The 23,556-nt window shown below is 41.9% G+C and overlaps 2 protein-coding genes across 8 annotated transcripts in view; both read left to right on the plus strand.

Annotated features, from left to right (window-relative positions):
• The first annotated feature begins 59 nt into the window (after nucleotides 1-59).
• LOC6579427 (palmitoyltransferase ZDHHC3) lies at nucleotides 60-1,734 on the plus strand. Its single transcript, XM_032730596.2, has 5 exons — nucleotides 60-343; nucleotides 399-590; nucleotides 653-874; nucleotides 948-1,160; nucleotides 1,222-1,734. The coding sequence occupies exons 1-5, from the start codon at nucleotides 257-259 to the stop codon at nucleotides 1,378-1,380; spliced, it is 873 nt and encodes a 290-aa protein (XP_032586487.1). The 5' UTR covers nucleotides 60-256; the 3' UTR covers nucleotides 1,381-1,734.
• Nucleotides 1,735-2,400: 666 nt separating this feature from the next.
• LOC6579429 (myosin light chain kinase, smooth muscle) overlaps nucleotides 2,401-23,556 on the plus strand; it is a 45,383-nt gene continuing 24,227 nt past the window's right edge. The window contains exons 1-8 of one of the 7 annotated variants that reach the window (XM_032729720.2): nucleotides 2,407-2,702; nucleotides 4,181-4,346; nucleotides 7,336-7,627; nucleotides 7,691-8,175; nucleotides 8,254-8,345; nucleotides 8,894-9,106; nucleotides 9,168-18,716; nucleotides 18,912-23,321. In XM_032729720.2, coding sequence (XP_032585611.2) covers nucleotides 2,657-2,702; nucleotides 4,181-4,346; nucleotides 7,336-7,627; nucleotides 7,691-8,175; nucleotides 8,254-8,345; nucleotides 8,894-9,106; nucleotides 9,168-18,716; nucleotides 18,912-23,321 — 15,253 coding nt within the window. In that variant the 5' untranslated portion in view covers nucleotides 2,407-2,656. Of the gene's footprint in view, nucleotides 2,703-4,180; nucleotides 4,347-7,106; nucleotides 7,226-7,335; nucleotides 7,628-7,690; nucleotides 8,176-8,253; nucleotides 8,346-8,893; nucleotides 9,107-9,167; nucleotides 23,322-23,556 lie in introns of those variants that run through there. The other 6 variants (XM_044010665.1, XM_032729721.2, XM_015163671.3 and 3 more) reach the window with 6 other exon arrangements.

The raw sequence follows: 23,556 nt of genomic DNA on the forward strand, positions 1-23,556 counted from the left end.
GTCTTCTAACAATGCTGCGTTTATTTTGCATTTATTTACACGTTGACCAACACTATCAGTATATCGACACTTTTTGCTGCAACAGCTGTTCAGCGGAATTTTCTTTACCAAGTTTGTTAATAAACTTCGTGGGGACCGTGGCGTTATCTAGAAATTGAAAATCGATGTGTCATTGCTCAGTGGCCCAGTGAAAGTGTGTGCGGGCTGTTAACGGCATTAAGCAGTTTGTGTGCGTGTCCGTCCATTTGCCGCCGAAATGCACTACTCGTATTCCTCGCTGTCCACCGGCGCTGGCGTCGATCAGCACAATCGCTGCCTCGGCAACAGGGCCTGGTGTGTCAAGGTAGGTGCTGCAACTCCTTGATCGCTTGATTGCATAACTAATAATCTGCTTGCAGGATATTTGCGGCATTGTGTGCGTGATAATGACGTGGCTGCTCATACTGTTTGCGGAGTTTGTGGTGTGTGGCCTGATACTGTTGCCCAACTACGACAACAATACGGTATTCAGTAGCGTCAATATGATAATATTCCAAGCGCTGGCATTCCTGGCATTCGTTTCCCACCTGCGCACAATGCTCTCCGATCCGGTAAGTCATCGAATTTACACTCTATGCTTGTATATCAGTTACTCATGTTAACTGTGCTGCAGGGCGCTGTACCTAGGGGAAATGCCACCAAGGAGATGATCGAGCAGATGGGCTATCGAGAGGGCCAGATGTTCTACAAGTGCCCCAAGTGCTGCAGTATTAAGCCGGATCGTGCGCATCATTGCTCCGTCTGCCAGCGCTGTATACGTAAGATGGATCACCACTGTCCCTGGGTCAACAACTGCGTTGGCGAGAACAATCAAAAGTATTTTGTACTCTTTACGGTGCGTGAGCAGCAGCGCTATGCTGTCTGTGACTACGATTTATAATATGTGTGCGTTGGTTTTCTCTTTACAGTTTTATATAGCATCGATATCGGTGCACACACTCTTTTTGGTGATGACACAGTTTGCCGAGTGCGTGAAGAGCGATTGGCGCACCTGCTCTCCGTACTCTCCACCGGCAACCATATTTCTGATGCTCTTTCTCACTTTCGAGGGCCTGATGTTTGGCATATTCACGATTATAATGCTGGCCACGCAGCTGAATGCTATACTAAACGATCAAACGGTGCGCATAACTCTATAAATATCCCAATTTAAGTACTTCAATTGTTTATTTACCTTTGCAGGGCATTGAGCAACTGAAGAAGGAAGAGGCACGTTGGGCCAAGAAGTCGCGTCTTAAGAGCATACAATCCGTATTTGGTCGCTTCTCGCTAGCCTGGTTCTCGCCCTTTACGGAACCATCCTGTCGCCACAAATTCAACTCGCATTTCTACTCGGTGTGAGTTGTGGCTTCCATAAGAACCAAGCTCATGTTTCTTAGCTTAAACGAACAATCTGAATGTACAAGTCCCGCTGCCCACTTGTTGATCTTTGCAGTGCGAAATCAATGATCAAAATCAATCGATTTGATGTGTTTGGGTATATATAGAGATACATACATAAATATATTTACTTAAGCCTAACATAATACGGACGATAATGTCGCCTTTCAGCAACATGCAATATACTTACTAATTAATAACTAACTATTTAATTGAACGCAAGAGAATTTTACTTTGTAATGGGAGAACGGAGAGGAGTCTATTTATTTTGTATAAAGAAAATAAACGTTTCCAATGAGAAACAAGCGAAACATGCGCAAACTTTTTCACTTTTCTAGTTTCAGGTGCGCCGCTCGTCTCTTACGAAAATCCATGCATATAAAAATACATAAATATATGTACAGATATATCGAAAGAAAGTGCGCTCTCAAAAGAGATTCGAGAGATTCTCCCGACAGCAGCCGTAGCAACAAACAGCAGCAGCATTCGGCATGGACTTTTGCAGATGCTGCGGCGTTCGTTTAGTCTGAGAAAAACGATCGGAGATCCAGGAGGTGTCTGCTGGACGTGGTATGTGCGCGCTCCCTCGACAACGACTTCTATATATTATTTATATATAGAAACAACATTTTTCTTCACCAAATGTGTCAATTATGTGAGTGTGTGTGTGTGTGTGTGTGCATGTGCGTGTGCTTGTCTGTGTATACGTGCCTATTGGAAGTGGTAGCAAATGTTCGCTGCATTTCAAATTCAATGTGAAAAGTGCAAAAAGGCTACAGATAAATATTTAGCCAACCTTTAAGTGTTCAAATAATAAATTTCATAAATTTTTGTGAATATTCTTTTAGCCAAGAGAAAAGCTTAAATATCTTTGACAACGTCGCTGTCTCCATGTATTTAAATATATATATGCATATATGTGCACGACGTTCTAAATATATATAGGAAAATAGAAAAAATATATACAAAAAATTAAAAAAAAAAAAAAAATTGAAAAGAAAAGTAAAACAAATCGGTTTTAAGTATACGCGGCATTAAAAGCAAACAACAAATTGCACAGCAAGTGAAAAGTTTTCGGTTGGAAAAGTCCTGTTACACACATACACACACGGATTGCGTGCGTGTGTGTGAGTGCGTGCGTGTTTAAGTGCTTTTGCCAGTGAGTGCGGCCCATGTTAAGGTGGCCCTGTTTTTGTTGGCTAATTATATAGCTAGTCTGTCTAGCTAGAGCTAAAACATGGAAGGAACACCGGGAACAGCAGACGCTGCCGACGTCGTAGTAGGTAAGACCCAGACACGGGGCGGCTTTTCATGCCTCTGCATAGACAATAGATACCAAGTGTGTTGTGCACATACATACGTACATACATACATATGTATTTATGATCGCTTCGTTTGCGTCTTCGTCTGCTGGGCTCTGCGGCGGTTACGTAATGTGGAACTGAACGGATCTGAATTGAACTAAAATGAACTGTGCGAAATACGTTTCATAATTGTGCGCTAAATAAATAAGCACTCTAATAATTATGTTTAATTAGCAGCGCTTCACATTTTCTAAAGGCATTTTCACGCACATACATACATACGTATGTATAGATATTTGTACATGCGAATATTTTAGTATAGTTTTTGTATGAATAATATTTTAAACTATTTTTAGTGCAAATCTTGCAGACAGTCGGCAAAATGGCAAACGGCTGCCCCGTTTCCCGTTGTCCGTTGACCGTTGTCCGTTGCCGGCGAAGATTTGCGCATTGCGATTTGCAAAAGAATATGAAATGTATATTTTTATGAAGTTACATGCATATACTTGTCGTTGTAGAATCTGAACTTATCCGAAAAGAGTTTATATTTAGAGTTGGAATGTGTTCGAAACTAGGCTAGAGTGCAGCTACTCCAAAGTATGTCTAATAATAATTTCTTTAATATTTTACAAGGCTGTCAAGTGATTTTTTATCTAGTCATATCCATAATATAATCAGAATATATGCAATTTATTTCGTAGAGAAAACATTACAATTCCAGAATTTCGATTTTTAAAACAGAAAGTAATGCTTACTATATATGCATATACATATGTAACTGGAGAGCTGCTGAAGAGCAACATAAATATTTATCTAATATAAAAAGGGATTTATGCTTCGAAATACCCAACTACATACACGTGCATGTATACGTATGCATATATACATATATATGATTACTTTCTCGTTCGACTTAGAACAACAATGTCAAAGAGTTGGACTGATTTTATAAAAGAAATTGTAGAATTAGAGATAGAAAATGTCTTTGAAAAAATCGAATATATATATTTATAAATACATAAATATATTTAACTATGATGTGGGTTTATACAGTATACGATGCGAATAAATTCTATGATTCATGAACTAGAGCTAAATTCATTAAGATTAAATCTACACTTATGAAAATATTAAGTACACAATTTTTGACTTTTACAAACAAAAAAGTATTGATACATTTTAGTAGGTAAGTTAAAGTAAGTATCGATTAAAAATTAGGGTAATCATAAGGATTAAAGCAAAAAAAAAAAAAGAAGAAAGTTGATTAATAATTAATAATCATGAGCTCTAGCATATTATTATTTTTTACCAGTGTATTTCCTTTTATTCTTTGCGAAACTACTACAATATATAATTTTGTATTTAGTCTTGATTAGCATTTAGATTTAGACATTTATCAAATAGAATAATATGTTTTAGTATCAACATCTCATGTTTTCTTTGATCTTTCATTCTAGAACCTCCTGGCCAGAATACTGTGCCACTGCGAAAACCAAGGATAACGTTTAGCGAAAACTCCAGCTCCCTAATACGCTGCATACCCAACGAACGTGCGACATTCTTTGTGAAAATCGACTGTGATGAGGAGGATGAAATGGAATTTTTGCCCTTCACATTTGAATGGTAAGTCAGATCCAATAAATTAATAAACATTTCTCTGTGAGTGTGTATGTATGTGTGGTTGTGCAGTATGCATGTGATTCACCGGCTGTGTGCATAATGCCAACAAATTTGCGCACTTACACATATGATTTCTCCTTCACGCTTGCTCAACAAGAACTGCCAAGAGATGCCAGATGCTCAATGTCCGATGCTCGCTGCCCGGGTCAACGGCGACTGCGCCCAGAGTCGCAAAAAAGACGCACTCTGCTCTCTGCCTGTGTCGCCTCTCCTTGATGCTCTTCCTCTGAACTGTCGCAGCAGCTGTGTTCGTTCTCTGGCCAATTCGTCTCTTGGGCAATGGCAGACCAGAGCAGAGCGGAGCCGGCTGCTCGCCAGTTCCACTTTGACGATCGGCGCATTAACATATCCGTTGCCCAGCAGCATTTTTTTTTAATTTTGTCTTTAGCTGCGTATATGTGTATATAAGTAGGTGTGCGTGAGTGCGTGTAGAACGCTGCGTATACTTGATCAAGTATACGAAATCAATCAAAACTACATATGAGACAGTGCATTAAAGAGATATGTGTTTCAAAAATGTAGTGCAGGCAGAACAAAAGCCTAAAACACACATTGTGTGTGTGTGTGTGTGTGTGTGTGTGTCAGTGTATGCATGTGTTTGTGTGTGTGTCCCTCGTAATGGTGGCGATCTGCTAAATTTAGCTGCATTAACAAATGCGAGCGCGTGAAAAATATTTTGAAAATGCTGTAAAGCTTTGTGTTGTGGCGTCAGTGGTGCTTCAATGCCCAAAAAGTGTTCAAAATTGATTTTCCCTTCAATTTTGTTGTTGGGGAAATTGCTGCTCGATGATTACATAATCAATTCGAAAAGATTTTGCAATACCTGCGCGGGCCAAACAAACAATAAACAACAACAGCAACAACAACAAATGTTGCCAAAAAGGCACAAGAATCAAGCGAAACATTTCAGTTTCTCGATTCTAAACGTTAACTTAACTCAATTCTATCGGCGAGACACAGAGAACACAGAATTATTAGCAAATTCGAAAATGAAATGCGTGGCATCCGTGAGATACGTGTCCCAAAATAAATTCTACAAACAAAAGAAAACAAATTTTCATTTTGTGTTTTTCTGCTTTTTCCTTTATAGTGTCTAACAATTCTGTTGTGTGTGTGTGTGTGTATGCGTGAGTGAGTGTGTGTAAATACAAAATACAATTAATATAGTCGAGTTGGTGCATTTATTTATAAACATTCTTGTTTTCGATTGAAATATTTTCGTCATTTTTCTTCTTTTCTAAATTGGTTTAGGTATTTTTTCTCTTTTGCTCTTTGTTGTTTTGTTTATTTGTTAATAATCATAATAATGCCACAAAGAAAATTAATGGCGAACAGCTACAAAAAAATGCAAGCACGTGCCTAAATTCATTAATATCCATCTCTAGAAAAGTATTTAAATCTATTAAAAGTTAATCAAAGGAAATGATTTTTTTTTTTAAAGAAAGATATATATTTACATATGGAAAAATATGTATGGCTAAATATATTTTACTCTAAGCAGTCATCTCAAAAATATTTAATGACGATTTTATAAAAGGCAATTTATATTTTAGTTATTCACGATTTATATTTATTTATTTATTAAACATTCTATAATAATAATAATGTAATTTATTTTGTTGTATTTAAATATATATATTATAATTCTTAATTAAATAATTTTAAAAGGTGCTTAGATTAACGCCATTATATAGATTTGGCTATACTTAAATTTATTTTAATGTATATTAATTAAAGCTATTTTAATCAAATGTTGAACAGTTCATAATCTTGATTCACATTGTATTGTTTAAAGTCATATGTTTATATCCAAATAGATATATGAATATACATACATTTATATATATAAATATATATATATAAATATAAATATATTCACATAAACCTTCGTATATATAGGTATACATACATAGAGATGGATAGGATAGGTGTACACATATAGCGTAAGATAGGACATATGTATGTATGTATAGATCAGTCTATATATTTCTGCTGTTTCTCTTCTCTTAAAGTTGGCCCTAACAAGCTAGGTCTTCATGCTAAGACTAAGGGAAATATAAACATTAATATAATGTTAAATAAAAAAATAAAATAAATAATAAAAATTATAATGGAATCATCATTTACTGAAAAATACACATAATTATCATAAATGAAAAATGTATAACAATGATTACAAAAGAATAAAATATAATTATAATACACATTTAAATTATTAACATAAAGTATTATTAACAAAATACTTATACAAATACAACAAAACTAGAGCACTTCAACTCACTTCACTTTGACTTCACGAGCACAACTGATCGAGCTCCTCAGCTGGTGCCCATTTATATAGCTGTCAAACGAATCAAAATTGAGCGCTGACCTAACTCTCTGAGAGTTACTTCTTTAGATTATACACTCAAGAAGTGTGTAACTCCAAAGAGGCTGATTTTCGTTTTGTTTTACTAGGCAAACTTTATGTAGTATATAGATATATATAAATATAATATTATAATATTAATTACCTCTTTATCGCTTTCCCAAAAGTTCCAAGGAATCACGTTTTTATTTCTAACTGAATTTCTATACCTTTTACTCAATTATAACAGCGTCGGTGTATTAGCATATATATGTATATTGATATATGCATGTATGTGTGTGTGTGTATGTGGGTTTATGTGTAAATAGAATATAAATATATAGAGTAAATATTAGAATTTATCGAACACCATGGGCAACGGATGCTCGAAATGTTGTCGTTGTTGCTGCAACGAACACAAACAATTTCATGGCACGCTCTCCACAGCCTCTGCCTCGTCCGTCTATAGAAAAAGGTAAACAAAAGCGAGAGAGTGTGGAAATAGAAAGAAATGCAATTGATTAGCTAACAAAACTTATGGGGAATATCTATGTATACTTAATGTTATTCGTGAATGGTTCTCAGGACCCGTGGCGATATACCCATCGAGAACTCCGATCGCTTTCGCATCACACAGACCAGCAATGCCGTCCAGCTGGCCGTGGAGCATGTGCAGCGCGAGGACGCTGGACACTATACCCTGTTTGCCCGCACGAAAGGCAGCGAGGTGGCGCGCAGGCATGTGGAGCTCATTGTCGAGGACAGATCAACGGGCGAGGATCCACCCGTATTTCTGCGTCGCCTTGTCGATCTCTCCGTCAAAGTGGGAACACGAACTCGCCTCCTAACAGAAATACGCAGCTCAACAGATCTTAAGGTAATAGTTTCTCCAATTCTCTATCTGTCCATCATTTAAAGCGGATTATAATTGCAAATCTAGTTAACATGGTATCGAAACGATCGCAGAATATGTGAGAACGATCGCATCACCGAGACGAATGAGGGCACATTTCACTACTTGGAAGTGAGCCCAGTTGTGCTCGAGGATGGGGGCCAATGGATGTTGATGGCCGAGAATATGGGCGGACGTAATTCCTGTTTGGCCACACTGAATGTGCTGGTGCCCAAGGCCTATAAGACGCCCGAGTTTGTGGAGGAGCTGCGAGCGGTGCTCACCGAGCAAGGCACCGTATCGCTGGAGTGCAAAGTGGTGGGCGTGCCAACGCCACACTTGCGCTGGTTCAAGGACTCCAAGGAGATCAAAGCGGGCGACATATTTGCGCTCACCGCCAATGCCGATGATCCCACGTCGCTGGGCACATATACGTGCGAGGCGAAGAACTGCATGGGCGTCACCTACTCCAGCTCCAAGGTGCATGTGGTGGGCCGTGGCAGTCGCGAGGGCTCGCTCAAGCCGGCCGACAAGTGGGTAGCCCTCTCTCTCTCTCTCTCTCTCTCTCTTACCGAATGGAATTTGATTTTTTGTTCTTCTCTTATTCTCAGCGTCAGCAGCAACGCGCCACCGCCGATCTTCACGAATGAGCTGCGAGACCAGAGCGTCCACATCGGCGATACCATCATACTCGGCTGTCAAGGTGAGTGGCGAATGGCGAGTGGCTCTCAGCGCGTTGGCGTTAGCGTTGGGCATTTTAGCTCCTCCTTGGCAATGTGCCCGAATCACATGAAAAATCAAAGAAAAACAAAAAAAAAATCAAGCAAAAACATTTTTTGTTTATTATTCGAACGCACTCACACATGCAACAGTTGCGAGCTACCTTACTGTACATATAGACTATATATAGATATATGTAGTTAGATTGAAGCGGCATCTGTTTTGTTTTTAGACTGTGTGCTCTCGTGCTCTAGAAACTTGAACTTAATGAATTTGCTGGGAATGCTTGGACTGTTGTTGAGGTGGGTCAACAACATGCGCCAAATGAGACGAGCAAAACAAAACCGATAATTGCTAAAAGAGAACGAGAGAGATGGAGAGCGTGCGATTGAAAGCGAGAGAGGTAGAGAGTTAAATGTTAGCCACGCTCTCCATCACACTTGCTCTCCCTCTCCCTCTCCCTCTCCCACTCTGTCTATTGTAGAACAACATGACGTATACTTGATTTTTATTTGTCGGCATATTTCGCAGTTGTGGTTCCGCCTTGGCCCAAAAGCGTCACCTGGTATAACAAAGATGGACGTGTGGAGACCGATGATCGCTACAAACTAATCGAAGATGGCCTTGGCGTCTATATGATTGAGATCAAGCCCTCAGAATCGTGCGATGCCGGCGACTGGAAATGCGTCGTCACCAGCTTTGAGGGCATTGTGGGCATTTCAACTTGTGTTGTCAACATGGACAGTGAGTCGACAAATTAAATCAGAACTAAATACAAATATATTTATACATATATAAATTGCAGTTCCTCGTAATTACCGCAAGCCCAGGTTCATGGAGAGCCTGCGCGCGGTGCTGACTGAGGAGGGTTTGGTTTCCTTTGAGTGCAAAGTAGTTGGCTTTCCGACGCCAGTGCTCAAGTGGTTCAAGGACGGACACGAGCTGAAGCCCGGCGACGTTTATCAGCTGACGGGTACCAATTCGCTAGGCACCTACTGCTGCATCGCACGCAACTGCATGGGCGAGACCAGCAGCACGGCGGTGCTCACCGTGGAGGATATACAGAATCAGTTGACAGACGAGGAGCGTCTGGTCTTTACGCATCAGAATCAAGCGCCCAAGTTTCTAACCGGCCTGAAGAGCACCGATGCCAAAATCAACGAACCATTTCAATTTAAAGTTGTGGTCAGGGCTACACCAGATCCAATTCTCAGTTGGTTCCGGGACGAGCTGCCCATCGATCCGAACGAACGATACAATCACTATCGGGGCGAGAACGAGGAGTGGCTGCTGGACATCAAGTCGGCCGAGTTTGTCGACCAGGCCGAGTGGAAGTGTGTGGCCGTCAATGACTTTGGCACCAGCATTACCTCGTGCTTCCTCAAGCTGCAGATACCGAGGCACTACAAGAAGCCCCGATTCCTTGAGTGTCTGCGCGCCGTGCTCACCGAGGAGGGGGCCGTCAATCTGGAATGCAAGGTCATTGGTGTGCCACAGCCGGTGCTCAAGTGGTATAAGGATGGTGTGGAACTAAAGCCGGGCGATATACACCGGATTATTTCTGGCCAGGATGGCACCTGCTGCTTGGGCACCTACACCTGCGAGGCCCGAAACTGCATGGGCGTTGTCGCCAGCTCCGCTTCGTTGCTGGGCTTCGAGGATGCGCAGCGAGCACAGAAACCAGAGCAGTCTGAGGTGAATGAACTACAAAGGAACCTGTCGCTGTCCACCATTCAAGAGGAACGCACATCGCAGCTTTATGAGACGCCAGTGGGCGATATAACCATAGATGAGAAGGGCGATGTATCCTTCTCTTTTGACGGCAAAGAAGTTTCAGTGTCCCTGTACGAAACGCCTGACCTAACCGAAGAGGAGGCTCTGAAGATTGTTGAGATGTATGCAGATCAGATATCGGAGCATGTGACGGAGCACAATATTGTGGAGCTGCCACCATTGCGTTTCGTCAAGGAGACTTCGCAGTCCGGCAAGCTACTCATGGAAGCAGTCGTCATAGATATAGCGCCCGAGTACTTCACCCATGATGAGGATTTGCGCACTGAGGCCGGTATGGATGACATATCCATCACTGAGATCACCGTGCACGGCTCCTCGGGCAGGGAGGGAGTCTTCGATAAGCAAACAGAGAAATATGCTCAACAATCGTTTGAAAAAATGGAGGAGGAGCTATCCTTATCAGCACCCATACGAAAACGCAAGAAATCCCGACCCACGGAAACTGATGAATTCTTTAGTTTGTCCAAGGCATCCGGCTCAGGCAGCCAGGGTGAGGAGGAGACATCTGATTTGCAAACGTTTGCCAGTGCACAGATGTCCACATCACAGAAGGCAGCTCTGTCCAGCGAAGGCGAAGCAGCCGCTGCCGCACCACCAAAGCGTAAGAAGTCCAAGAAGCCCACGGATAGTGATTCCTCGAAGACCACTGAGGATGATGCCAAACTACAGGACATTTCGGGCGCTGTGGGCGATGGATTAATGATGCAGCCAGCGTCACAGATGAAAGCCGTAACTGATGAGGCGGAGATCAACAAGAATCTCATGGCATTGGTGCCATTAGCCAAATTGCTGAGAGTCATTGAGAATCATTTGACGGTGGTCGAGGCGGAGGTACTGGACCAGTCCACCATGATGATGACACCAGCTGCTGCTGATCAAAGCATTGCCATCATTCGGGATATTCTAGAGCCCATCAAACAGATCGAATCGAAGCTGCGCGTCTACTCGGGCGAGACCCAGATCGATGCACTCATCCAGACCATGGAGGACGACATACGCAGGCTGCACATGGGCCTGCAGGTGATTGAGAAGTGCGTGGAGATAGATGAGACGGGCGCCACACTCATCCAAAGGACGAGCGTTTGCATTATTGACAGCGTGGCGGAGCATATGAAGCGGGCGCTCGAGGAGCTGAAGATTGTCAGCGCGAAATTCGAATCGGAGAGCTTGCGAAATCAGATCAACTTGACGGCAGATGATATACACCAAGGTCTGGAAATAACCCAGGGCACCATCAGGTCACAGGCTCTGCTGCAGGAGGCCCAAGAATTGGAAGCAGCCAAACACTTTACAGAGACCGTGGAGAAGATGCAGGATGTGCCCGACAGCATTTCGTTTGCCTCCATTACGGACGCCAATTTGCCTAGCGAAGCGAGTGCCTTGAAGGAAATCTGTCAGCCAGTAGCGAGAATACAGGAAGCTCTGGAGCGCGTTGAAATGGAGCTGTCCATGGAGGAGAGTGAGGAGCAAATCTACAAGAAGGTACACAAAAAGGTGCTCGACAGCATCGTGCAGCCCATTAAGGAACTGCAGAGCACACTGCAATCAATTGAAGCGAAGACAGAATCCCTTGCCGGTTCCGAATCTATCGAGCAAAAGATTAACATGGCCATTTTGGATATTGTAACACCGCCACTGTTCGAGCTCAATAAGGGATTGGAGCTGATAGTTAATGAGAAGTCAGATAGCGTTGAAGCTGGCATGTTCACGGTGAGCACTGTGGAATCCATGGTACCGCCACTCCAAGAGATTCAGAATGGATTGGCCCAGTTGGGCCAGGATCTGGAAAGTGGCCAGGCAGCCAGAGAGGGTGCCAAATTGGATTTGGCAGACACCCAGAAGCTATTGCAGTCCATTGCCCAAGCCGTTCTGCATTTCGAGACGAACATTGAAAGAATATCGGAACGTCTCAGCGATAATGTGAAGATTCGCTTACAAAACCTGAAGGATGAGCTATCCGCCCTGATTGGCACCATATTGGATAAGGATATAACTCGGTATCATGTGCAGCTGCTTGATAAGCTGAAGCGTCCCATCGATGAGCTGAATTATTGCATACGCCAGACTGAGGTGAAATCCACCTCTGGGTCTTTGGCCGATCTAATCGAACCACTCAGCCTACTGCAGGAGAACACACAGAAGGGACAAGGATTGCTGCTGGCCACACGGGAAGGCGAGCCGGATAAGCAGGCGCTTCAGTCCCTAGAAAATATACGCAATATAATACGCAACGCTATTATTGATATCGAGGAGCACGAGTTCAAGATTCTGCAGCAGGAGATCCAACAGGACGAGCAGCTGGCTGCCCAGCAGGACAAGTCCTTCAGCGCCTTGCGAAAAGTCCTCGAGACAAAAGTCTCACTAGACGAGTCGATTGCCAACATTGAAACACTGCAGCTGGCACTAAACAGAATTAATGAGAATGCCAAAATAACGCCCAAGATCAAATCGTCGGCGAATGAAGCTCAAGTTTCGCTCTTGCGAATTCTACAAATCGCCAAGGGATTGGCCACCTTCAGTGAGGCGGAGAACACACTCAACTCGAACGAAGCGCAGACCATACGCATTCTATATGAGATGGGCAAGAGTTTTGCTGATCTCGCCAAGACACTTGATAATCCAGCTGCTGATAATAATGAATTCAATGAGGTCTTGAATAATTTCAACGATATTGTTGCCCAGCAGAGAGAAGCTTTGGATCAGACTCTTACATGGAATGCACTCGCCATATCCAGTCCACTCTCCAGTTTCGTACATGCACTCGAGAACCTTCACCCACTGAAACAGTCCACCGAAGACGTATCCACATTGGATGATGTTTCTGTGCTCAAGTCATTAGCTGAGTCCTTGCCCACCGAGCCAGAGGCATATGCCGAAGAAGAGGAGGTGAAACAGGGCCAGGAAACTCTGAAGAAGCCAGCTGAGATGTTGCTCTCAGATCTGAATCATGGCATTGCAGCTGTCCTCTCGCATTGTGAGGATCTGGACGTGAGCTCCTTGCGTGGAGAGACTGGTGAACAACTGCAAGCTGCCATCATTAAAATGCAGGATCTGCAGAGCAACATTGCGCTGGTGCAAGAAGCAAACATTGTCGAGGCTGCCCAGTCCTTCTCGGAAGGCACCGATCCTGGCACTTTTGCCGCGGCCATGTGCAGCCTGGAGCGCTGTGTGCTCGAGGTTGAGGAATGTATTGCTCACAGTGGAGCGGAAAGTCTAAAGGATCTGGAGTTATCTAAGCTCAAGACATTGGCCACACCACTTCACGATCTACGGCAATACTGCGAACAAATTGATATTCAGGCAGTGGAACAGGCACTCGATATGTCCTCCCAGAACATATCGGAGCTGAAGACCAGCGGGCAGCAGCACACAGTTGAGGATGCTGCCAAGGAGGCAGCAGTCGTCGCTGCAGAGCCAAAAGTCGAAGTCTTCGATGTGCAACAGGGCGTGGAAAGTGGCATCAAGCAGCTGGAGGCTTGCTTGCAGGTAACCAAGAGCGAAGATCACGAGGAGCTCCGTCAAGTGAGCGAAATAATGCAACAGCTGAACGCCGATTTGAAGAATATTCAGGAGGCGCTCGTCTCAGACAGCAATCAACAGGAAACTGTCCTGGCTCAGGCGAAAATCGCACGCACCATGTTCAAGTTGAAGGAGTGCTTGGTGCACACCTACGAATCGGGCCTGGTCGACTCCCTAGACAATGTGGAAAGCGCTTTCGAAGACATTCTACTGTCTCTGCCGGTGCTGGAGACGCAGCTTGCTCAAGAGATGTACCCCAAAATTGAGAATACTTTCAAGAGCTTCATGACCTACTCTCAGCAGCAGTCGCTGGGCAATGTGCAGCGCAGCTTTGAACAGCTGTTGGACTCGATCAGAGCCGTGGCCAATTCGCCAAACGTTGATGTCGATAAATCATCGACATTAATGATCAATCTTCAGACAAATCTAATGTCCACATTCAGAGCTCTCAACGAAGTCAGCGAACAGGCTGAGAATGATATACTAAGCGCTCTACTGAAGACCCAAAACACTCTGGTGGGCGTGTTTGATTTCATTGAGAATAATGAGAATGCAATCCGCATCATTGAACTGCTACAAGAGATTGATGTCATATCTGCGGAGCTCAAGAGTTTGTCTCAAGTCCCTGTCGCACCCACATTGCCAATTGACATCAGTGCAATAATCGAGAACGTGACAGCGGGCAAGACGCTCCTTACTGAAATCGAACGGGGCTTGCAAAACGATGACCCACTAAGCGCCAAGCTTCTTGAAGAGAACACTGACGAGATCGGTCAGCTGGAAGCCACGCTAATTCAAATTGAAAATAATATTCTATCGCAGCCGCAGCTAACGCAAATCACATCAGAGCAACTTTCGCTCATTGAGACTCTTCAGCAGCAAATAAACAATCTGCACGAAAAACTAATTCAATTAAGTGCCACAATCTATATACGAAGTGAAGAAACGCCCACTCAGGTAGAGAATCCGGAAGTAGAAGAGAAATTGGAGCAGCCGAAGGTTGCTCAAGAGAAATCCGAAGTGAAGGCCAAACGAAAACTGGAGGAAGATTCAAAAGAAATTTCTACCAAAAAACCCAAGGATGAAGTTGACGAAAAGGCCGTTCCGGAAATTCAAGAGAAACTCGAGATTAAAGCTTCTATTGAGAAGGAACAAGAATTAAAACAGACTTTGGATATAAAATTCTCAGAGTTGTGCAGTGCTGTACAACGTAAATCAAATAAGCCTGAAGAAATATCAATTATAACAGACAGCAAGGAAATTATGGATATCTTGGAAAGCCCTGATAAAGTTGTTAAAGGTATTTTTAAGCTGCGAGAGCACATTGTACATACATATGAAGGAAAATCTCCTGAGGAACAAACCGATCAAGATATTGTCGAAGCATTTATCGAATCACTCCTCGAGGCGTCTCCACTTGCTTCAGAGAAAATTATCGAAAGTTATGTAAAAGAAATTAAAACAAATATAATACTAAGCAAAGCTGCGCTTCAGCTTATTGGCGGATCTGAATTGGGTGTAAAATCCTCGTTAATAGCACCAAAACTTGTTAAGCTCGAAGCCATTTCCGAAGACATAAAGTCTAATCTGCAAATTGAAAAGTCTTCTCAAAAGATGATCCAATTACAACAAGCCTTGATGGATATTTTCGTATTAGTCGATGATCTGATGGACGATAAAACAGCTATATTAAAGCCTGTCATTGAACATCTGAAATCTGTTCTTCTAACAGAATATGATTATATTGAGAAAAACGAGGGGAAACTCCAAACTGCAACTATTGAAGGAAAAATTCATAAAATTACCAAAGAAATTTTAAATGTTAGCGAAAAGTTGCAACAGCTCAATACAGATATAATAGCAGAAAATCTTATTGGAAAAGAATCAATCGAAGAGCAGAAGCTGGATGCGAAAGAGAAGAAACTGGCTGAAAAGGATGCTGAAAAGAAAGCGCAACAAGGTGAAATATCTGAGGTAGCTGCTGAGAAAGTATCTGAAGAAAAAGTCCCCGAGAGCAAAAAACCTGAAGTTAAGGAATCGGAAGCAGAGTCTCAAAAGGCAAAGAAGTTACAAAAAGAATCAGTCGAAGAGCAACAACTGGATGCTAAACAGAAAAAACTAGCTGAAAAGGAAGCTGAAAAGAAACCGCAACAAGGTGAAATATCTGAAGAAGTTGCTGAGAAAGTATCGGAAGAGAAAGTCCCCGAGAATAAGAAACCTGAAGTTAAGGAATCGGAAGCAGAGTTTAAAAAGGAAAAGGTACTTGAAAAAGAATCAGCCGAAGAGCATAAACTGGATGCCAAACAGAAAGATCAGGTTCAAAAGGAAGCTGAAGAGAAAGCCCAAAAGGGAGAAGTATCTGAAGTCATCGCTGAGAAAGTATCGGAAGAGAAAGTTCCGGAGAGTAAGAAACCCGAAGTTAAAGAACCGGAAGCAGAGTCTCAAACGGCAAAAGAGCCACAAAGAGAAGGAACAGTCGAAAAGCAAAAACTGGAGACGATGGAAAAGAAACATATTAAGGATGATAAATCGGAAGAGCAAAAACATAATTTGCAATCCATATTTTCGGAAATGGTCAAGGCTTCTGAGTCTCAACCTTCTAATGATACCTTGAAGTCCATTGTTATGGAAAGTAATGATATAATTGACAATCTAGAAGACTCGGATAGAGTTGCGAAGTCTATATTCAAACTCCGAGAGCACATTGTTCATACATACGATGGAAAAGCAGGTGAAGAACCTAAAGAAAAAGAAATTTTAGAAACATTTATCGAATCACTTCTGGAAGCTTTTCCGGCTGCTACAGAAAATGTTATCAACCACTACATAAAAGAAATTGAAGCAAATGTTATTTTAACACAAGCAGCTGTTCGACTAATTGACGAGACTGGCATGTTTGCGAAGCCGTCATTATTAATACCAAAATTATTAAATCTGGAAAATGTTGCAAAGAACATAAAAGCTAATCCGAAAATTGAGAAGTCCTCAGAAATGATGATCCATCTGCAACAGAACTTAATGGACACATTTCTAATACTTGATGATCTATTAGAAGATAATACGTCTAATCTAAAACCTTTTATTGAGGAAACAAAACATGTTCTTCTGTCGGAGTATGATTATATTGAGAACAAGGAAGGACCACTACAAACTGCAACAATTGAAGGAAAAATTCATAATATTACCAAAGAAATATTAAACATTTGCGAAAAATTACAGAAAAATAACAACAATGTAATTACAGAAAATAAGCAAGAAATTGAACTACAAAAAGAATCAGTCGAAGAGCAGAAGCTGGATGCTCAACAAAGAAAACAGGGTGATAAAGAAGCTGAAGCAAAAGCCCAAAAGGAAGAAGTGTTTGAAGTCATTGCTGAGAAAGTAACGGAAGAGAAAGTCCCCGAGAGTAAGAAACCCGCGGTTAAGGAATCGGAAGCAGAGTCCCTAAAGGCAAAGGTACTAGAAAAAGAATCAGCCGAAGAGCAAAAACTGGATGCAAAACCGGAAAAAAAGGCTCAAAGGGAAGCTGAAAAGAAAGCCCAAAAGGGAGAAGTATCTGAAGTCATCGCTGAGAAAGTATCGGAAGAGAAAGTCCCCGAGAGTAAGAAACCCGAAACTAAGGAATCGAAAGCAGCGTCTCAAAAGGCAAAGGTACTTGAAAAAGAATCAGCCGAAGAGCAAAAACTGGATGCAAAACAGAAAGATCAGGCTGAAAAGGAAGCTGAAGCGAATGTCCAAAAGGGAGAAGTATCTGAAGTCATCGCTGAGAAAGTATCGGAAGTCCCCGAGAGTAAGAAACCCGAAACTAAGGAATCGGAAGCAGAGTCTCAAAAGGCAAAGGTACTTGAAACAGAATCAGCCGAAGAGCAAAAACTGGATGCAAAACCGGAAGAAAAGGCCCAAAAGGAAGCTGAAGCGAAAGCCCAAAAGGGAGAAGTATCTGAAGTCATCGCTGAGAAAGTATCGGAAGAGAAAGTCCCCGAGAGTAAGAAACCCGAAACTAAGGAATCGGAAGCAGAGTCTCAAAAGGCAAAGGTACTTGAAAAAGAATCAGCCGAAGAGCAAAAACTGGATGCAAAACAGAAAGATCAGGCTGAAAAGGAAGCTGAAGCTAAAGCCCAAAAGGGAGAAGTATCTGAAGTCATCGCTGAGAAAGTATCGGAAGAGAGTGTTCCCGAGAGTATGAAACCCGTGGTTAAGGAATCGGGAGCAGAGTCTCAAAAGGCAAAGGTACTTGAAAAAGAATCAGCCGAAGAGCAAAAACTGGATGCAAAACCGGAAAAACAAGCTCAAAAAGAAGCTGAAGCGAATGCCCAAAAGGGAGAAGTATCTGAAGTCATCGCTGAGAAAGTATCGGAAGAGAAAGTCCCCGAGAGTAAGAAACCCGAAACTAAGGAATCGGAAGCAGAGTCTCAAAAGGCAAAGGTACTTGAAAAAAAATCAGCCGAAGAGCAAAAACTGGATGCAAAACAGAAAGATCAGGCTGAAAAGGAAGCTGAAGCTAAAGCCCAAAAGGGAGAAGTATCTGAAGTCATCGCTGAGAAAGTATCGGAAGAGAGTGTTCCCGAGAGTATGAAACCCGTGGTTAAGGAATCGGGAGCAGAGTCTCAAAAGGCAAAGGTACTTGAAAAAAAATCAGCCGAAGAGCAAAAACTGGATGCAAAACCGGAAAAACAAGCTCAAAAAGAAGCTGAAGCGAATGTCCAAAAGGGAGAAGTATCTGAAGTCATCGCTGAGAAAGTATCGGAAGTCCCCGAGAGTAAGAAACCCGAAACTAAGGAATCGGAAGCAGAGTCTAAAAAGGCAAAGGTACTTGAAAAAGAATCAGCCGAAGAGCAAAAACTGGATGCAAAACAGAAAGATCAGGCTGAAAAGGAAGCTGAAGCGAAAGCCCAAAAGGGAGAAGTATCTGAAGTCATCGCTGAGAAAGTATCGGAAGAGAGTGTTCCCGAGAGTATGAAACCCGTGGTTAAGGAATCGGAAGCAGAGTCTCAAAAGGCAAAGGTACTTGAAAAAGAATCAGCCGAAGAGCAAAAACTGGATGCAAAACCGGAAAAACCAGCTCAAAAGGAAGCTGAAGCGAAAGCCCAAAAGGGAGAAGTATCTGAAGTCGTCGCTGAGAAAGCATCGGAAGAAAAAGTTCCCGAGAGTAAGAAACTCGGGGTTAAGGGATCGGAAGCAGAGTCTCAAAAGGCAAAGGTACTTGATAAAGAATCAGCAGAAGAGCAAACACTAGATGCAAAACAGAAAGATCAGGCTGAAAAGGAAGCTGAAGCGAATGTCCAAAAGGGAGAAGTATCTGAAGTCATCGCTGAGAAAGTATCGGAAGAGAAAGTCCCCGAGAGTAAGAAACCCGAAACTAAGGAATCGGAAGCAGAGTCTCAAAAGGCAAAGGTACTTGAAAAAGAATCAGCCGATGAGCAAAAACTGGATGCAAAAGAGAAAGATCAGGCTGAAAAGGAAGCTGAAGCGAAAGCCCAAAAGGGAGAAGTATCTGAAGTCATCGCTGAGAAAGCATCGGAAGAGAAAGTTCCCGAGAGTAAGAAACCCGAAACTAAGGAAACGGAAGCAGAGTCTCAAAAGGCAAAGGTACTTGAAAAAGAATCAGCCGAAGAGCAAAAACTGGATGCAAAACAGAAAGATCAGGCTGAAAAGGAAGCTGAAGCGAAAGCCCAAAAGGGAGAAGTATCTGAAGTCATCGCTGAGAAAGCATCAGAAGAGAAAGTTCCCGAGAGTAAGAAACCCGAAACTAAGGAATCGGAAGCAGAGTCTCAAAAGGCAATGGTACTTGAAAAAGAATCAGCCGAAGAGCAAAAACTAGATGCAAAACAGAAAGATAAGGCTGAAAAAGAAGCTAAAGCGAAAGCCCAAAAGGGAGAAGTATCTGAAGTCATTGCTGAGAAAGCATCGGAAGAGAAAGTTCCCGAGAGTAAGAAACCCGGGGTTAAGGAATCGGGAGCTGAGTCTCAAAAGGCAAAGGTACTCGAAAAAGAATCAGCCGAAGAGCAAAAACTGGATGCAAAAAAGAAAGATCAGAGTCAAAAAGAAGCTGAAGCGAAAGCCCAAAAGGGAGAAGTATCTGAAGTCATGACTGAGAAAGTATCGGAAGAGAAAATCCCCGAGACTAAGAGACCTGAAGTTAAGGAACCGGAAGCAGAGTCTCAAAAGGCAGAAGAGCCACAAAGAGAAGGAACAGTCGAAAAGCAAAAACTAGAGACGATGGAAAAGAAACATATTAAGGAGGATAAATCGGAAGAGCAAAAACATAATTTGCAATCCATATTTTTGGAAATGGTCAAGGCTTCTGAGTCTCAACCTTCTAATGATACCTTGAAGTCCATTGTTATGGAAAGTAATGATATAATTGACAATCTAGAAGACTCTGATAGAGTTGCGAAGTCTATATTCAAACTTCGAGAGCACATTGTTCATACATACGATGGAAAAAAAGGTGAAAAACTCAAAGAAAAAGACATTTTAGAAGCGTTTATTGAAACACTCCTTCAGGTGTCTCCAACTGCTTCAGGGAAAATTATCGAAAGCTATGTAAAAGAAATTAAAACAAATATAATACTAAGCAAAGCTGCACTTCAGCTTATTGGCGGATCTGAATTGGGTGTAAAATCCTCGTTAATAGCACCAAAACTTGTTAAGCTCGAAGCCATTTCCGAAGACATAAAGTCTAATCTGCAAATTGAAAAGTCTTCTCAAAAGATGATCCAATTACAACAAGCCTTGATGGATATTTTCGTATTAGTCGATGATCTGATGGACGATAAAACAGCTATATTAAAGCCTGTTATTGAACATCTGAAATCTGTTCTTCTATCAGAATATGATTATATTGAGAAAAACGAGGGGAAACTCCAAACTGCAACTATTGAAGGAAAAATTCATAAAATTACCAAAGAAATTTTAAATGTTAGCGAAAAGTTGCAACAGCTCAATACAGATATAATAGCAGAAAATCTTATTGGAAAAGAATCAATCGAAGAGCAGAAGCTGGATGCGAAAGAGAAGAAACTGGCTGAAAAGGATGCTGAAAAGAAAGCGCAACAAGGTGAAATATCTGAGGTAGCTGCTGAGAAAGTTTTTGAAGAAAAAGTCCCCGAGAGCAAAAAACCTGAAGTTAAGGAATCGGAAGCAGAGTCTCAAAAGGCAAAGAAGTTACAAAAAGAATCAGTCGAAGAGCAACAACTGGATGCTAAACAGAAAAAACTAGCTGAAAAGGAAGCTGAAAAGAAATCCCAACAAGGTGAAATATCTGAGATAGTTGCTGAGAAAGTATCTGAAGAAAAGGTCCCCGAGAGTAAGAAACCTGAAGTTAAGGAAGCGGAAGCAGAGTCTCAAAAGGCAAAGCAGCTACAAAAAGAATCAGTCGAAGAGCAACAACTGGATGCAAAACAGAAAAAACAAGCTGAAAAGGAAGCTAAAAAGAAATCCCAACAAGGTGAAATATCTGAGGTAGCTGCTGAGAAAGTATCTGAAGAAAAGGTCCCCGAGAGTAAGAAACCTGAAGTTAAGGAAGCGGTAAAAGAGACTCAAAAGGCAAAGCAGCTACAAAAAGAATCAGTCGAAGAGCAACAACTGGATGCAAAACAGAAAAAACAAGCTGACAAGGAAGCTGAAAAGAAATCCCAACAAGGTGAAATATCTGAGGTAGCTGCTGAGAAAGTATCTGAAGAAAAGGTCCCCAAGAGTAAGAAATCTCAAGTTAAGGAAGCAGAAACAGAGACTCAAAAGGCAAAGAAGTTACAAAAAGAATCAGTCGAAGAGCAACAGCTGGATGCAAAACAGAAAAAACAGGCAGAAAAGGAAGCTGAAGCGAAAGCCCAAAAGGGAGAAGTATCTGAGGTAGCTGTAGAGAAAGTATCTGAAGAAAAGGTCTCCGAGAGTAAGAAACCTGAAGTTAAGGAAGCAGAAACAGAGTCTCAAAAGGCAAAGAAGCTACAAAAAGAATCAGTCGAAGAGCAACAACTGGATGCAAAACAGAAAAAACAGGCAGAAAATGAAGCTGAAGCGAAAGCCCAAAAGGGAGAAGTATCTGAGGTAGCCGCAGAGAAAGTATCTGAAGAAAAAGTCCCCGAGAGTAAGAAATCTCAAGTTAAGGAAGCAGAAACAGAGTCTCAAAAGGCAAAGAAGCTACAAAAAGAATCAGTCGAAGAGCAACAACTGGATGCAAAACAGAAAAAACAGGCAGAAAATGAAGCTGAAGCGAAAGCCCAAAAGGGAGAAGTATCTGAGGTAGCCGCAGAGAAAGTATCTGAAGAAAAAGTCCCCGAGAGTAAGAAATCTCAAGTTAAGGAAGCAGAAACAGAGTCTCAAAAGGCAAAGAAGCTACAAAAAGAATCAGTCGAAGAGCAACAACTGGATGCAAAACAGAAAAAACAGGCTGAACAGGAGGCTGAAAAGAAATCCCAACTAGGTGAAATATCTGAGGTAGCTGCTGAGAAAGTATCTGAAGAAAAGGTCCCCGAGAGTAAGAAACCTGAAGTTAAGGAAGCAGAAACAGAGTCTCAAAAGGCAAAGACGTTACAAAAAGAATCAGTCGAAGAGCAGAAACTGAATGTGAAACAGAAGAAACAGGCTCAAAAGGATGCTGAAAAGAAAGCCCAACAGGTAGAAGTATCTGATGTTGTCGCTGAGAAAGTATCAGAAAAGAAAATCCCCGAGAGTAAGAAGCCTGACGAGCAGAAACTGAATGCGAAGCAGAAGAAACAGGCTGAACAGGAAACTGATAAGAAAGCCCAACAGGGTGACGTATCTGTAGCTGTTGCTGAGAATGTATCGGAAGAGAAAGTCCCCGAGAGTAAGAAACCTGAAATTAAGGAAGCGGAAACGGAATCTCAAAAGGCAAAAGTACTTGAAAAAGATTTAGTCGATGCGCAGAAACTAGATACAAAGCTGAAGAGGACCGAAGGAAAAAACAAGAAAAAAGACGTTGAAGCATCTGAAGTGGTTTCTGAGAAAATCTCTGCAGAATATAAGCCTGAGAGAAAACAAGAAGCTAAGGAGTCTACGACGAAATTGGTCGAAGAAAGAGGTGAAGCGAAACAGAAGAAACAATCTCAAAAGAATGAAGAAGACTTTTCTGAAGCTGAAAAAGGGCCCGAGAAAATGAAGGCTGATGACCACACGGCAGTTACGAAAGAAAGGAAGATTGCAGAAAGCTTAAATGAGATAGCAGAGGGAAGATATGATGAGAAGAAAAAATCGAATGTTGCAGAATCAGAAGACTCAATGAGTCTACAAACCAAAGCATATAAGTCAATGGAGTCGGAATATCGGGAAAGAAAGGAATCACGGAGCGCTAAGCGTAAACCAACTATAGATCTAATGCTAACGAATCGTAATTCGGCGACCGGTAGTGATCTTAAATTGACATGCGGTATTTCTGGTCATGATATGAAGGTGCAGTGGTTCAAACAAAATAGTCCCATTACTAACGATGCCAAATACAAAATAACCTTGAATGATGGTCTATCCTGCCTCGAAATCAAATCAACAGAGATGAATGATTCTGGCATATATCGTTGCATAGCGTCTAATCGAAATGGAGAGGTGGAAACAAGCTGTCTTGTGACTATATACGAAGCACCTTCAACCAAATTTGGCACACCGCCCATATTTACACGCAACATACGAGGTAAGTGCCTATTTTACCTATGCAACCCAGTGATTTAGTGCCCCAAATTAAAATTCAATTAACGTCACATTACAAATGTGAATCAATACAATTTGACATTAAGCATCTAAGTAAATAGGAAATAGCTATATAAGATACATACATACATACGAATATACTATATATATTTTAAGACTAAGACTAAGTATATAAGTGTTTGGCACAACGCATCGATATTGCCTTTGCGCTTTTGATA

Source organism: Drosophila mojavensis, unplaced genomic scaffold (genome assembly GCF_018153725.1).
Source record: "Drosophila mojavensis isolate 15081-1352.22 unplaced genomic scaffold, ASM1815372v1 contig_80, whole genome shotgun sequence".
NCBI classification, from domain to species: Eukaryota; Metazoa; Arthropoda; class Insecta; order Diptera; family Drosophilidae; genus Drosophila; species Drosophila mojavensis.